We start from the raw sequence: 16,279 nt of genomic DNA, 5'->3' as shown, positions 1-16,279 counted from the left end.
CTTCCTTTTTTTTGGAGTGGGTGGTGGTGCTACACTGCACGACTTTTGGGATCTTAGTTCCCTGACTAAGGATCGAACCAAGCCCAGCAGTGGAAGCACGGAGTCCTAACCACTGGACCACCAGGGAATTCCCTACTCAGTTCTCGTACCCTTTCTTTTTCTTCATAGCCCTTATCACTGTCATATGTTACATACGAGTGTGCATGTATGTATGTGTTTATCATCTGTCTCTTCCTCTAGAGTGCAAGCTTTACCAGAGGAGAACTTTGGTTAATTGTCATGTGCCCATCATGTAGCATAGTACCTGGCAACGTAGTAAGTGCTCGATAAATGTGTTGAATAAGTAAAACCTATTAGGCATAGATTTTACTACTCCCAATTTCAGATGTAGAAACTGAATCTACCACAGCTGGCAGGTTTTTTGATTCCAAATTTATTGCTTTTTGAACCTCAGCCACTTGTTTCTAGAACCTTATCTGATCATTTATTTGTCCTCATCTGATTTCTCCTCATCAGAAATACTATGGTTGTTTTTGTTACTCTTTAAGCATTTGCTACATTTATTTTGTACTGTTACTGATGCATGCCTCTTTCTTGCACTGTCCCAGTACCTTGTGAATGCTTTGAAAATTATGGGAGAATGACAAATTATTTCTTCTTAGATCTCTTAGTATTTGAGTTTTAAACTTAGACTTGATTTTCTTTAAGCTATCCAGCTTTTTCTTTTAAAACTAATGTGAAATTCAGTATTTGAGATTTTTCATAAAAATTTTCTCCAGCAACCTGTAAACTTCTTAATTTGGGAGGTAATAATAGATTTGCTTTAGGAGGAGTTTTCATCCTAAAAACACTCAATATTGGTATCTTGTCTGCACTTTGTAAAAAGTACTTAAGTATGATTGAAAACAGAAGTGTTTTCAAGTTTTTGATAAGATTATCCCTTTCTTAATGGATTTTCTCGTATAGGAAAATTTTATTTCCTACTTTAGTATTCTTCTGACTATCCTTTTTCTTTTTCACGTTTCCCAAGAAGTGGGGCAGTATTGATTCAGCAGTAGGGGAACATCATGTGGTAAAGAAAGGTTTTCGTTTTTCTGTGAATTAGGTTACAGAGTCACTAGCAGGAAAGAGAAGGGCAAAGATTCATTTCCATATTCTTATAAGAGGCTGAAATGAGGCAGCAAGAATTGTGCCTTGGTAGCTAATGAGAGTCTCTGCCTCTTCCGTGTGAACAGTGAGAGAAATCAGGCTGCTCTTAGTGTAGCTACCACCCACAAAGCTGTGAAGAAGGCTGGTGAGAGCAGATGGTATCCAGGCACAGTTTGATTTGTGTAGAAACCTGCATAAAGAGCAGCATGTGTTTTGTTTTGTTTTGTTTTCCCCTTAATTACTCAGAGCCAGGGAGATCAGTGTTCAAATAAAACATAGTGATACAGCCAGGAGAAAAAATTGTAAAAGAAGAAAACAGACAACTACGTTGTTAACTGCATCATTTCAATTCCATGATATTTACTGAGAGTGTCTGCTTTGTATAATGCTCTGTACCAGGCATTGTAGGACATGCAAAGAAGAGTGAGTTAAGTATTAAAAAATAAATTCAGTTCAGTAAACATGTCATTAGTGCCTTTTATATGCTGCTGAAGTGCTGGGAATATAGAAATTAAAGTAGTTCTATCCTTAAGGAGCTTACAATATAGTGGGGGAAATGAAGTAAATGGATAGTTTCGGTTCCACACAAGCAGGTTCTATGATATATGTATATCAAGATGCTATAGAAGCTCTGAAGAAAGGGTACTTAATTCAACCTGGGAGGATAACGAGGAAGACAGTGAGGGAAGGCTTCTGGGAGAAGGTAAAACCCTAGTGTACAGCCCTGAGTCTTGAAGGATGAATAGCTGTTAGCCAGGTAAAAATGAGGGGTAGGGAGAGATGAGGGCAGAAGGAAGAGTATGAGCAAAGGGTCGGAGGCAAGAAATATCATGGCTGTTTGGGAGAGATCCAAGCAAGTACTGCTCTTATAGCTGAAGGTAACATTTGTGGGAGGAGATGAGATTATAGTACCAGATTGTGATGGAGTTTGGAGCTTATCCTGTATGTTCATGTTTCTTCCTGTGTGGCCTGTAGACTCTGCAACAGCAACTCTTAGAATATTTGCAGAAATGCAGGTCTAAACCCACACCAAGATATGGAAAATATCCATAGAATCTGTTGTTTTTGCTCAGAATTGGGATTTTCTTATATGGCTAATGTACAACAGAATGCTCTGTGTTTAACAAATATTTTTTTAAGTGATATATTTCATCAGGTTTACACAAACACAGTATTTATGAGAGAATTTATGTCTTACATTGGTGTTTTGGGAGGTTCCCAAGAGAAGAACTATGATTATAAAATGTTGTTTATAAAGTAAATGTAGAAGACATGTATACTGACTCTTGGGATCAATAAAAAGGCAGAAAATTCCAAACAAAAAGCAATTTGGAAGCCTAATTTGTGACTACATCTTTAAGGATATATTTTCCTAAAACCAATTCAGAGTGAGAATTCCCTGAGACCTCTGTCACTCAGTGTTCAGTCTCTGGCCATGTGTGTGTGTATACAGTTTAGGAGAAAGCAAGGAATATGGAAATGGAAAATGTTTCAGAATAATGGAACTTATGATATGTTTATAAATGTTCTACATATCTCTCTTACTGTACAGGAATTAGAGAATAAAAGAAGACTACAAAAACAAGCTGCCGCTAGTCAAAGTGCCATGGAAGTTCGCTTGAATAGAGCTCTAGAAGAAGCAGAAAAGTATAAACTGGAGTTAAGTAAACTAAAGCAAAATAACAAGGTATGGAAAAACTGAATAATTTGGGTAGTGATCACCTTTGGTATCTTTCTCTTTTATGCAAGACTCAAAAGTGATAGTTTTTAAATTATAATTCTTGATGTCACAGTGAACACACCTCTTTTCAGAAGAAATACCCTTATTAGCAATAGGTACATTTCCAATAAGTTAGAATTATATTGCTTGGACTAGTGCCATACTTGGGTGATAGCACAACTCTGGAGAATTCATTCATTTTTTCATCCAACAGAGCTTTATTGTGTGCCCATCTTATATGCCAGACACCTTTCTAATCTCTGGGAATAAATAAATGGTGGAAAAAACTCTGTTTTGAATCTCAAGTCTGTTCTATCCCTCTCTGAGCCTCAGTTTTCTAATATATAATGCAAGGGGCTATTTTACAGGGCAGTGGTTCTCAAACTTGAGCACATATCAGAATCACCTGGAGGGTTTATTTAAACATAGATTCCTGGGTCCCACCCACAGATTTGGGGTGAGACGTGAGAATGTGCAGGTTTTTTTGTTTTTTGTTTTTTAAAATTTTTATTGGAGTGTAGTTGATTTACAATGTTGTGTTAGTTTCTGCTGTACAGCGAAGTGAATCAGTTATATGTATATATATATCCATTCTTTTTTAGATTCTCTTCCCATATAGGCCATTACAGAGAATTGAGTAGAGTTCCCTGTGCTGTACACTAGTGTGTGTATGTCAATTCCAATCTTCCAGTTTATCCCTCCCCCCTTACCCTCTAGTAACCATGTTTGTTTTCTAGAACTGTGACTCTATTTCTGTTTTGTAGATAAGTTCATTTGTACCCTTTTCTTAGATTCCACATATAAGCAATATCATATGATATTTGTCTTTCTCTGTTTGACTTACTTCACTCACTATGATGATCTCTAGGTCCATCCATGTTGCTGCAAATGGCACTATATTGTTCTTTTTTATGGCTGAGTAATATTCCGTTGTGTGTGTGTGTGTACACGTATATATATATACACACCACATCTTCTTTATCCATTCCGCTGCTGATGGACATTTAGGTTGCTTCCATGTCCTGGCTATTGTAAATAGTGCTGCAATGAACATTGGGGTGCATGTATCTTTTCGAAATATGGTTTTCTCCAGATATGTGCCCAGGAGTGGGATTGCTGGATCATATAGTACCTCAATTTTAGTTTTTAAAGGAACCTCCGTACTGTTCTCCATAGTGGCTGTACCAATTTACACTACCACTAATGATGTAGGAGGGTTCCCTTTTCTCCACACCCTCTCCAACATTTATTGTTGTTGTTGTTGTTTTTTAACATCTTTATTGGAGTATAATTGCTTTACAGTGGTGTGTTAGTTTCTGCTTTATAACAAAGTGAATCAGTTATACATATACATATGTTCCCATATCTCTTCCTTCTTGCATCTCCCTCCCTCCCACCCTCCCTATCCCACCCCTCTACGTGGTCACAAACCACCGAGCTGACCTCCCTGTGCTATGTGGCTGCTTCCCACTAGCTATCTATTTTACGTTTGGTAGTGTATATATGTCCATGCCACTCTCTCACTTTGTCCCAGATTACCCTTCCCCCTCCCCATATCCTCAAGTCCATTCTCTGGTGGGTCTGCATCTTTATTCCCATCTTGCCCCTAGGTTCTTCTGACCATTTTCTTTTTTTTTTTTTTTCTTTAGATTCCATATATATGTGTTAGCATATGGTATTTGTTTTTCTCTTTCTGACTTACTTCACTCTGTATGACAGACTCTAGGTCCATCCACCTCACTACAAATAACTCAATTTTGTTTCTTTTTATGGCAGAGTAACATTCCATTGTATATATGTGCCACATCTTCTTTATCCATTCATCTGTCGATAGACACTTAGGTTGCTTCCATGTCCTGACTATTGTAAATAGAGGTGCAGTGTACATTTTGGTACATGACTCTTTTTGAATTATGGTTTTCTCAGGGTCTATGCCCAGTAGTGGGATTGCTGTGTCATATGGTAGTTCTATTTTTACTTTTTTAAGGAACCTCCATACTGTTCTCCATAGTGGCTATATCAATTTACATTCCCACCAACAGTGCAAGAGGGTTCCCTTTTCTCCACACTCTCTCCAGCATTTATTGTTTGTAGATTTTTTGATGATGACCATTCTGATGGGTGTGAGATGATACCTCATTGTAGTTTTGATTTGCATTTCTCTAATGATTAATGATGTTGAGCATTCTTTCACGTGTTTGTTGGCAATCTGTATATCTTCTTTGGAGAAATGTCTATTTAGGTCTTCTGCCCATTTTTGAATTGGGTTGTTTGTTTTTCTGTTATTGAGCTCCATGAGCTGCTTGTAAATTTTGTAGATTAATCCTTTGTCAGTTGCTTCATTTGCAAATATTTTCTCCCATTCTGAAGGTTGTCTTATCGTCTTGTTTATGGTTTCCTTTGCTATGCAAAAACTTTGAAGTTTCATTAGGTCCCATTTGTTAATATTTGTTTTTATTTCCATTTCTCTAGGAGGTGGGTCAAAAAGGATCTTGCTGTGATTTATGTCATAGAGTGTTCTGCCTATGTTTTCCTCTAAGACTTTGATAGTGTTTGGCCTTACATTTAGGTCTTTAATCCATTTTGAGTTTATTTTTGTGTATGGTGTTAGGGAGTGTTCTAATTTCATACTTTTACATGTACCTGTCCAGTTTTCCCAGCACCACTTATTGAAGAGGCTGTCTTTTCTCCACTGTATATTCTTGACTCCTTTATCAAAGATAAGGTGACCATATGTGCGTGGGTTTATCTCTGGGCTTTCTATCCTGTTCCATTGATCTATATTTCTGTTTTTGTGCCAGTACCATACTGTCTTGATTACTGTAGCTTTGTAGTATAGTCTGAAATCAGGGAGCCTGATTCCTGCAGCTCCATTTTTCTTTCTCAAGATTGCTTTGGCTATTCGGGGTCTTTTGTGTTTCCATACAAATTGTGAAATTTTTTGTTCCAGTTCTGTGAAAAATGCCAGTGGTAGTTTGATAGGGATTGCATTGAATCTGTAGATTGCTTTGGGTAGTAGAGTCATTTTCACAATGTTGATTCTTCCAATCCAAGAACATGGTATATCTCTCCATCTATTTGTATCATCTTTAATTTCTTTCATCAGTGTCTTATAATTTTCGGCCTACAGGTCTTTTGTCTCCTTAGGTAGGTTTATTCCTAGATATTTTATTCTTTTTGTTGCAGTGGTAAATGGGTGTGTTTTCTTAATTTGACGTTCAGATTTTTCATCATTAGTGTATAGGAATGCAAGAGATTTCTGTGCATTAATTTTGTATCCTGCTACTTTACCAAATTCATTGATTAGCTCTAGCAGTTTTCTGGTAGCATCTTTAGGCTTCTCTATGTATAGTATCATGTCATCTGCAAACAGTGACAGCTTTACTTCTTCTTTTCCGATTTGGATTCCTTTTATTTCTTTTTCTTCTCTGATTGCTGTGGCTAAAACTTCCAAAACTATGTTGAATAATAGTGGTGAGTGTGGGCAACCTTGTCCTGTTCCTGATCTTAGTGGAAATGGTTTCAGTTTTTCACCATTGAGGACGATGTTGGCTGTGGGTTTGTCATATATGGCCTTTATTATGTTGAGGAAAGTTCCCTCTATGCCTACTTTCTGCAGGATTTTTATCATAAATGGGTGTTGAATTTTGTCGAAAGCTTTCTCTGCATCTATTGAGATGATCATATGGCTTTTCTCCTTCAATTTGTTAATATGGTGTATCACGTTGATTGATTTTTGTATATTGAAGAATCCTTGCATTCCTGGAATAAACCCCACTTGATCATGGTGTATGATCCTTTTAATGTGCTGTTGGATTCTGTTTGCTAGTATTTTGTTGAGGATTTTTGCATCTATGTTCATCAGTGATATTGGCCTGTAGTTTTCTTTCTTTGACTGGTTTTGGTATCAGGGTGATGGTGGCCTCGTAGAATGAGTTTGGGAGTGTTCCTCCCTCTGCTATATTTTGGGAAAGTTTGAGAAGGACAGGTGTTCGCTCTTCTCTAAATGTTTGATAGAATTCGCCTGTGAAGCCATCTGGTCCTGGGCTTTTGTTTGTTGGAAGATTTTTAATCACAGTTTCAATTTCAGTGCTTGTGATTGGTCTGTTTATGTTTTCTATTTCTTCCTGGTTCAGTCTCGGCAGGTTGTGTATTTCTAAGAATTTGTCCATTTCTTCCAGGTTGTCCATTTTATTGGCATAGAGTTGCTTGTAGTAATCTCTCATGATCCTTTGTATTTCTGCAATGTCAGTTGTTACTTCTACTTTTTCATTTCTAATTCTATTGATTTGAGTCTTCTCCCTTTTTTTCTTGATGAGTCTCGCTAATGGTTTATCAATTTTGTTTATCTTCTCAAAGAACCAGCTTTTAGTTTTATTGATCTTTGCTATCGTTTCCTTCATTTCTTTTTCATTTATTTCTGATCTAATCTTTATGATTTCTTTCCTTCTGCTAACTTTGGGGATTTTTTGTTCTTCTTTCTCTAATTGCTTTAGGTGCAAGGTTAGGTTGTTAATTTGAGATGTTTCCTGTTTCTTAAGATAGGATTGTATTGCTATAAACTTCCCTCTTAGAACTGCTTTTGCTGCATCCCATAGGTTTTGGGTCGTCGTGTCTCCATTGTCATTTGTTTCTAGGTATTTTTTGATTTCTTCAGTGATCACTTGGTTATTAAGTAGTGTGTTGTTTAGCCTCCCTGTGTTTGTATTTTTTACAGATCTTTTCCTGTAATTGATATCTAGTCTCATAATGTTGTGGTCGGAAAAGATACTTGATACGATTTCAATTTTCTTAAATTTACCAAGGCTTGATTTGTGACCCAAGATATGATCTATCCTGGAGAGTGTTCCATGAGCACTTGAGAAAAATGTGTATTCTGTTGTTTTTGGGTGGAATGTCCTATAAATATCAATTAAGTCCATCTTGTTTAATGTATCATTTAAAGCTTGTGTTTCCTTCTTTATTTTCATTTTGGATGACCTGTCCATTGGTGAAAGTGGGGTGTTAAAGTCCCCTACTATGATTGTGTTACTGTCGATTTCCCCTTTTATGGATGTTAGTATTTGCCTTATGTATTGAGGTGCTCCTATGTTGGGTGCATAAATGTTTACAATTCTTATATCTTCTTCTTGGATCGATCCCTTGATCATTATGTAGTGTCCTTCTTTGTATCATGTAATAGTCTTTATTTTAAAATCTATTTTGTCTGATATGAGAATTGCTACTCCAGCTTTCTTTTGATTTCCATTTGCATGGAATATCTTTTTCCATCCCCTCAATTTCAGTCTGTATGTGTCCCTAGGTCTGAAGTGGCTCTCTTGTAGACAGCATATATACGGGTCTTGTTTTTGTATCCATTCAGCCAGTCTGTGTCTTTTGGTGGGAGCATTTAATCCATTTACATTTAAGGTAATTATCGATAAGTATGTTCCTGTTCCCATTTTCTTAAATGTTTTGCGTTTGTTATTGTAGGTGTTTTCCTTCTCTTGTGTTTCTTGCCTAGAGAAGTTCCTTTAGCATTTGTTGTAAAGCTGGTTTGGTGGTGCTGAACTCTCTCAGCTTTTGCTTGTCTGTAAATGTTTTAATTTCTCCATCAAATCTGAATGAGATCCTTGCTGGGTAGAGTAATCTTGGTTGTAGGTTTTTCTCCTTCATCACTTTAAATATGTCCTGTCACTCCCTTCTGGTTTGCAGAGTTGCTGCTGAAAGATCAGCTGTTAACCTTATGGGGATTCCCTTGTGTGTTATTTGTTGTTTTTCCCTTGCTGCTTTTAATATGTTTTCTTTATATTTAATTTTTGATAGTTTGGTTAATATGTGTCTTGGCATGTTTCTCCTTGGATTTATCCTGTATGGGACTCTCTGTGCTTCCAGGACTTGATTAACTATTTCCTTTCCCATATTAGGGAAGTTTTCAACTATAATCTCTTCAAATATTTTCTCAGTCCCTTTCTTTTTCTCTTCTTCTTCTGGGACCCCTATAATTCGAATGTTGGTGTGTTTAATGTTGTCCCAGAGGTCTCTGAGACTGTCCTCAGTTCTTTTCATTCTTTTTTCTTTAGTCCGCTCTGCAGTAGTTATTTCCACTATTTTATCTTCCAGATCACTTATCCGTTCTTCTGCCTCAGTTATTCTGCTATTGATCCCTTCTAGAGCATTTTTAATTTCATTTATTGTGTTGTTCATCGTTGCTTGTTTCCTCTTTAGTTCTTCTAGGTCCTTGTTAAATGTTTCTTGCATTTTGTCTATTCTATTTCCAAGATTTTGGATCTTTACTATCATTATTGTGAATTCTTTTTCAGGTAGACTGCCTATTTCCTCTTCATTTGTTAGATCTGGTGTGTTTTTACCTTGCTCCTTCCTCTGCTGTGTGTTTTTCTGTCTTATTTTGCTTATCTTACTGTGTTTGGGGTCTCCTTTTCGCAGCCTGCAGGTTCATAGTTCCTGTTCTTTTGGTGTCTTTCCCCAGTGGCTAAGGTTGGCTCAGAGGGTTGTGTAGGCTTCCTGGTGGAGGGGACTAGTGCCTGTGTTCTGGTGGATGAGGCTGGATCTTGTCTTTCTGGTGGGCACGTCCACGTCTGGTGGTGTGTTTGGGGGTGTCTGTGGCCTTATTATGATTTTAGGCAGCCTCTCTGCTAATGGATGGGACTGTGTTCCTGTCTTGCTAGTTGTTTGGCATAGGGTGTCCAGCACTGTAGCTTGCTGGTTGTTGAGTGAAGCTGGTTCTTGGCTTTGAGATGGAGATCTCTGGGAGATTTTCGCCGTTTGATATTACGTGGAGCTGGGAGGTCTCTTGTGGACCAGTGTCCTGAAGTTGGCTCTCCCACCTCAGAGGCACAGCCCTGATGCCTGGCTGGAGCACCAAGAGCCTTTCATCCACACGGCTCAGAATAAAAGGGAGAAAAAATAGAAAGAAAGAAAGAAAGAGGGTAAAATAAAATAAAATAAAATAAAGTAAGATAAAATGAAATAAAGTTATTAAATAAAGAATAATTATTAAGAAAAAAAAATTTTAAGTAAAAAAACAAAAACAAAAAACGGACAGACAGAACCCTAGGACAAATGGTGAAAGCAAAGCTATACAGACAAAATCTCACACAGAAGCATACACATACACACTCACAAAAAGAGGAAAAGGGGAAAAAATAATATATCTTGCTCCCAGAGTCCACCTCCTCAATTTTGGATGATTCGTTGTCTATTCAAGTGTTCCACAGGTGCAGGGTACATCAAGTTGATTGTGGAGATTTAATCTGCTGCTCCTGAGGCTGTTGGGAGAGATTTCCCTTTCTCTTCTTTGTTCGCACAGCTCTCAGGGTTCAGCTTTGGATTTGGACCCGCCTCTGCGTGTAGGTCACCTGAGGCTGTCTGTTCCCCTCCCAGACAGGACGGGGTTAAAGGAGCAGCTGATTTGGCGGCTCTGGGTCACTCAGGCGGCGGGGAGGGAGGGGTACGGATGCAGGGCGAGCCTCCGGCCGCAGAGGCCGGCGTGACGTTGCACCAGCCTGATGCGCGCTGTGCGTTCTCCCGGGGAAGTTGTCCCTGGATCGCGGGACCCTGGCAGTGGCGGGCTGCACAGGCTCCCGGGAGGGGAGGTGTGTATAGTGACCTGTGCTTGCACACAGGCTTCTTGGTGGCTGCAGCAGCAGCCTTAACGTCTCATGCCCGTCTCTGGGGTACGCACTGATAGCCGCGGCTCATGCGCGTCTCTGGAGCTCCTTTAAGCAGCGCTCTGAATCCCCTCTCCTCGCGCACCAGGAAACAAAGAGGCAAGAAAAAGTCTCTTGCCTCTTCGGCAGGTCGACTTTTTCCTGGACTCCCTCCCGGCTAGCTGTGGTGCACTAGCCGCCTTCAGGCTGTGTTCACACCGCCAACCCCAGGCCTCTCCCTGCGATCCGAACGAAGCCCAAGCCTCAGCTCCCAGCCCCCGTCCGCCCCGGCAGGTGAGCAGACAAGCCTCTCGGGCTGGTGAGTGCTGGTCGGCACCGATCCTCTGTGCGGGAATCTCTCTGCTTTGCCCTCCGCACCCCTGTGGCTGCGCTCTCCTCCGTGGCTCCGAAGCTTCCCCCCTCCGCCACCCACAGTCTCCGCCCGCGAAGGGGCTTCCTAGTCTGTGGAAACCTTTCCTCCTTCACAGCTCCCTCCCACTGGTGCAGGTCCCGTCCCTATTCTTTTGTCTCTGTTTTTTTTTTTTCTTTTGCCCTACCCAGGTGCGTGGGGAGTTTCTTGCCTTTTGGGAGGTCTGAGTTCTTCTGCCAGCGTTCAGTGGGTGCTCTATAGGAGCAGTTCCATGTGTAGATGTATTTCTGATGTATCTGTGGGGAGGAAGGTGATCTCCACGTCTTACTCTTCTGCCATCTTCTCAAATCCCAACATTTATTGTTTGTAGACTTTTTGATGATGGCCATTCTGACTGGTGTGAGGTGATACCTCATTGTAGTTTTGATTTGCATTTCTCTAATAATTAGTGATGTTGAGCATCTTTTCACGTGCCTCTGGGCCATCTGTATGTCTTCTTTGGAGAAATGTCTATTTAGATCTTCCACCCATTTTTTGATTGGGTTGTTTGGTTTTTTGATATTGAGCTACATGAGCTGTTTGTATATTTGGGAGATTAATCCCTTGTCAGTTGCTTCATTGGCAAATATTTTCTCCCATTCTGAGGGTTGTCTTTTTGTTTTGTTTATGGTTTCCTTTGCTGTGCAAAAGCTTTTAAGTTTAACTAGGTCCCATTTATTTATTTTTGTTTTTATTTTCATTACTCTTGGAGGTGGATTGGAAAAGATCTTGCTACGATTTATGTCAGAGAGTGTTCTGCCTGTGTTTTCCTCTAAGAGTTTTTATAGTATCTGCCTTACATTTATGTCTTTAATCCATTTTGAGTTTATTTTTGTGTATGGTATTAGGGAGTGTTCTAATTTCATTCTTTAACATGTACCTGTCCAGTTTTACCAGCACCACTTACTTAAGAGACTGTCTTTACTCCATTGTATATTCTTGCCTTCTTTGTCATAGATTGGGTGACCATAGGTGTGTGGGTTTGTCTCTTGACTTTCTATCCTGGTCCATTGATCTATATTTCTATTTTTGTGCCGGTACCATACTGTTTTGATTACTGTGGCTTGGTAGTATAGTCTCAAGTCAGGGAGCCTGATTCCTCCAGCTCCGTTTTTCTTTCTCAAGATTGCTTTGGGTCTTTGTGGTCTTTTGTGTTTCCATAAAAATTGTAAAATATTTTGCTCTAGTTCTTTGAAAAATGCCATTGGTAACTTGGTAGGGATTGCATGGAATCTGTAGATTGCTTTGGGTAGTACAGTCATTTTTAAAATATTGATTCTTCCAATCCAACAATATGGTATATCTCTCCATCTGTTTGTGTCATCTTTTATTTCTTTCATCAGCATCTCATAGTTTTTGGAGTACAGGTCTTTTGTCTCCTTGGGTAGGTTTTTTCCTAGGTATTTTATTCTTTTTGATGCCATGGTAAATGGGATTGTTTCCTTGATTTCTGTTTCTAATCTTTCATTGTTATTGTATAGGAATGCAAGAGATTCCTGTGTATTAATTTTCTATCCTGCAATTTTACCGACGCATTGATGAGCTCTAGTAGTTTTCTGGTAGCATCTTTAGCATTTTCTATGTGTAGTATCATGTCATCTGCAAACAGTGACAGTTTTACTTCTTCTTTTCCAGTTTGGATTCCTTCTATTCCTTTTTCTTCTCTGGTTGCGTGGCTAGGACTTCCAAAACTATTTTGAATTATAGTAGTGAGAGTAAACATCCTTGTTTTGTTCCTGATCTTAGAGGAACTGCTTTCAGTTTTTTACCATTGAGAATGATGTTTGCTGTGGGTTTGTCATGTATGGCCTTTATGATGTTGAGGTAGGTTCCTCTATGCCCGCTTTCTGGAGATTCTTTATCATAAATGGGTGTTGAATTTTGACAAAAGCTTTTTCTGCATCTATTGAGATGATCATGTGGTTTTATTCTTCAATTTGTTTTTTCTTTAATATTAATCTATTTATTTGGCTGTGCTGGCTCTTAGTTGCAGCATGCAGGATCTTTGTTGCCGTATGTGGCATCTGTGGCGACATGCGGGATCCTTAGTTGCGGCATGCAGGATCTAGTTCCCTGACCAGGGATTGAACCCAGCCGCCTGCATTGGGAGCAAGGAGTCTTAACCATGCTTAACTAGTCTTCACTGGACTGCCAGGGAAGTCCCTATTCATTTTGTTGATGTGATGTATCAGATTGTTTGATTTGTGTTATTGCAAAATCCTTGCATCCCTGGGATAAATCCCACTTGATCATGGTGTATGATCCTTTTAATGTGTTGTTGGATTCAGTTTGCTAGTATTTTGTTGAGGATTTTTGCATTTATTTTCATCAGTGATATTCGCCTGTAATTTTCTTTTTTTCTGATACCATTGTCTGGTTTTGGTATCAGGGTGATGGTGCCCTCATAGAATGAGCTTGAGAGTGTTTCCTTCCTCTGCAATTTTTGGAATTGTTTCAGAAGGATAGGTATTAACTCTTCTCTAAACGTTTGATAGAATTTGCTGTGAAGCCATCTGGTCCTGGACTTTTGTTTGTTGGAAGATTTTTAATCACAGTTTCAATTTCAGTACTTGTGATTGGTCTGTTCATATTTTCTATTTCTTCCTGGTTCAGTCTTGGAAGGTTGTACCTTTCTAAGAATTTGTCCATTTCTTCTAGGTTGTCCATTTTATTGGCATATAGTTGCTTGTAGTAGTCTCTTACGATCCTTTGTATTTCTGTGGTGTACATTGTAACTTCTCCATTTTCATATCTAATTTTATTGATTTGAGCCCTCCCTTTTTTTCTTGATGGGTCTGGCTAAAGGTTTATCAATTTTATCTTCTCAAGGAACCAGCTTTTAGTTTCGTTGATCTTTGCTCTTGTTTTCTTCATCTCTATTTCATTTATTTGTGCTCTGATGTTTATGATTTCTTTCCTTCTATTAACTTTAGGTTTTGTTTGTTCTTCTTTCTCTAGTTGCTTTAGGCATAAGGTTTGGTTGTTTATTTGAGATTTTTCTTGTTTCTTGAGGTAGGAGTGTATTGCTATAAACTTCCCTCTTAGAACTGCTTTTGCTGCATCCAATAGGTTATGCATTCTCGTCTTTTTGTCATTTGTCTCTAGGTATTTTTTTATTTCCTTTTTGTTTTTTTAGTGATCCATTGGTTATTTAGTAACATATTGTTTAGCTTCCATGTGTTTGTGTTTTTTACAGGTTTTTTTTGCCTGTAATTTATTTCTAATCTCATAGCTTTGTGGTTGGAAAAGATGCTTGATATGATTTCAGTTTTCTTAAATTTACCGAGGCTTGATTTGTGACCCAAGATGTGATCTATCCTGGAGAATGTACCATGTGCATTTGAGAAGAAAGTGTATTCTGCTGCTTTCGGTTGGGATGTCCTATAAATATCAACTAGGTCTATCTGGTCTAATGTGTCATTTAAGACTTCTGTTTCCTTATTAATTTTCTGTCTCGGTGATCTGTCCATGGTGTAAGAGAGGTGTTAAAGTCCCCCACTATGGTTGTGTTACTATCAGTTTCCCCTTTTATGGCTGTTAGCATTTGCCTTATATATTGAGGTGCTCCTATTTTGGGTGCATATATATTTACAATTGTGTACTTAAATATGCAATTGTAAATTCTTCTTGGATTGATCCCTTGATCATTATGTAATGTCCTTCCTTGTCTTGTAACAGTCTTTATATAAAGTCTATTTTGTCTGATATAAGTATTGCTGTTGCAGCTTTGTTTTGATTTCCATTCGCATGCAGTATCTTTTTCCATCCCCTCACTTTCAGTCTGTAAGTATCCCTAGGTCTGAGGTGGGTCTCTTGTAGACAGCACATATATGGGTCTTGTTTTTGTATCCATTCACCCAGTCTGTGTGTTTTGGTTGGAGCATTTAATCTATTTACACTTAAGGTAATTATCGATATGTATGTTCCTATTGCCATTTCCTTAATTGTCATGGGTTTGTTTTTGTGGGTCTTTTTTCTTCCCTTACTCTTTTGTTCTTTTCTTTTGTGGTTTGATGACCATCTTTAGTGTTGTGTTGTGTTGCTTTTTCTTTTTTGTGTGTTTATCTATTGTAATTTTCAGGTTTGCATGTCCTATGAGGCTTTGATAAAGCAGTCTTTATATATACAAGGTTGTTTTAAGTTGCTGGTCTCTTAATTTCAAACGCTGTTCCCATTTTCTGCATTTGTACTTTCCTCTTCTCACGGTTGCTGGATTTGATATCATATTTGTGTATGGATGATTTCCTGCCTTTACTGTATGTTTGGCTTTACCAGTGAGCTTTCACATTTGTGATTTTCTTGTTTCTAGTTGTGGTCTTTTCCCCCATCCCCACCCCCCTGCCTAGAGAAGTTCTTTTAGGAGTTTAGAAGTTCATTTGTTGTAAAGCTGGTTTGGTGGTACTGAATTCTCTTAGCTTTTGCTTGTCTGTAAAGCTTTTGATTTCTCTGTCGAATCTGAATGAGAACCTTGCTGGGTAGTGTATTCTTGGTTGTAGGTTTTTCTCTTTCATCACTTTAAGTATATCCTGCCACTCCCTTCTGGCCTGCAGAGTTTCTGCTGAAAAATCAGCTGATAACCTTATGGGGATTCCCTTGTTTGTTATTTGTTGCTTTTCCCTTGTTTCTTTTAATATTTTTTCTTTGTATTTAATTTTTGTTAGCTTGATTAATTTGTGTCTCAGCGTGTTCCTCCTTGGGTTTATCCTGTATGGGACTCTCTGCGTTTCCTGGACTTGGGTGACTATTTCCTTTCCCATGTTAGGGAAGTTTTCCACTATAATCTCTTCAAATATTTTCTCAGGCCCTTTCTCTTTTTCTTCTTCCTCTGGGACTCCTATAATTAGAATGTTGGTGCATTTAATGTTGTCCCAGAGGTCTCTGAGACTGTCCTCATTTCTTTCCATTCTTTTTCTTTATTCTGTTCTGCAGCAGAGATTTCCACCATTCTGTCTTCCAGGTTACTTATTTGTTCTTCTGCCTCAGTTATTCTGCTATTGATTCCTTCTAGTCTATTTTCATTTCAATTATTGTACTGTTCATCTCTGCTTTTTTGTTCTTTAGTTCTTCTAGGTCTTTGTTAAACATTTCTTGTATCTTCTCGATCTGTGCCTCCATTCTTTTTCCAAGATCTTGGATCATCTTTACTATCATTACTCTGAATTTTTCTTTAGGTAGATTATTTCCTCTTTATTCAATTGTTCTTGTAGGTTTCTATCTTCCTCCTTCATCTGCAACATATTTCTTTGCCTTTTCATTTTGTCTAACTTACTGTGTGTGTGGTTTCCTTTCCACAGGCTGCAGGATTGTAGTTCCTCTTGCTTCTGGTGTCTGCCCCCTAGTGGGTGAGGTTTG

At 38.6% G+C, this 16,279-nt stretch overlaps 1 protein-coding gene across 1 annotated transcript in view; it reads left to right on the top strand.

Annotated features, from left to right (window-relative positions):
- TEX9 (testis expressed 9) overlaps positions 1-16,279 on the top strand; it is a 91,674-nt gene that overhangs the window by 54,097 nt on the left and 21,298 nt on the right. Inside the window, exon 10 of the mRNA XM_061180294.1 lies at positions 2,702-2,836. Within this exon, the coding sequence (XP_061036277.1) occupies positions 2,702-2,836 (135 nt within the window). The remainder of the gene's footprint in view (positions 1-2,701; positions 2,837-16,279) is intronic.

The sequence above is a fragment of the Eubalaena glacialis genome, chromosome 2, assembly GCF_028564815.1.
Source record: "Eubalaena glacialis isolate mEubGla1 chromosome 2, mEubGla1.1.hap2.+ XY, whole genome shotgun sequence".
Classification (NCBI taxonomy): Eukaryota; Metazoa; Chordata; class Mammalia; order Artiodactyla; family Balaenidae; genus Eubalaena; species Eubalaena glacialis.
This window is presented reverse-complemented; position numbering and strand designations above follow the sequence as displayed.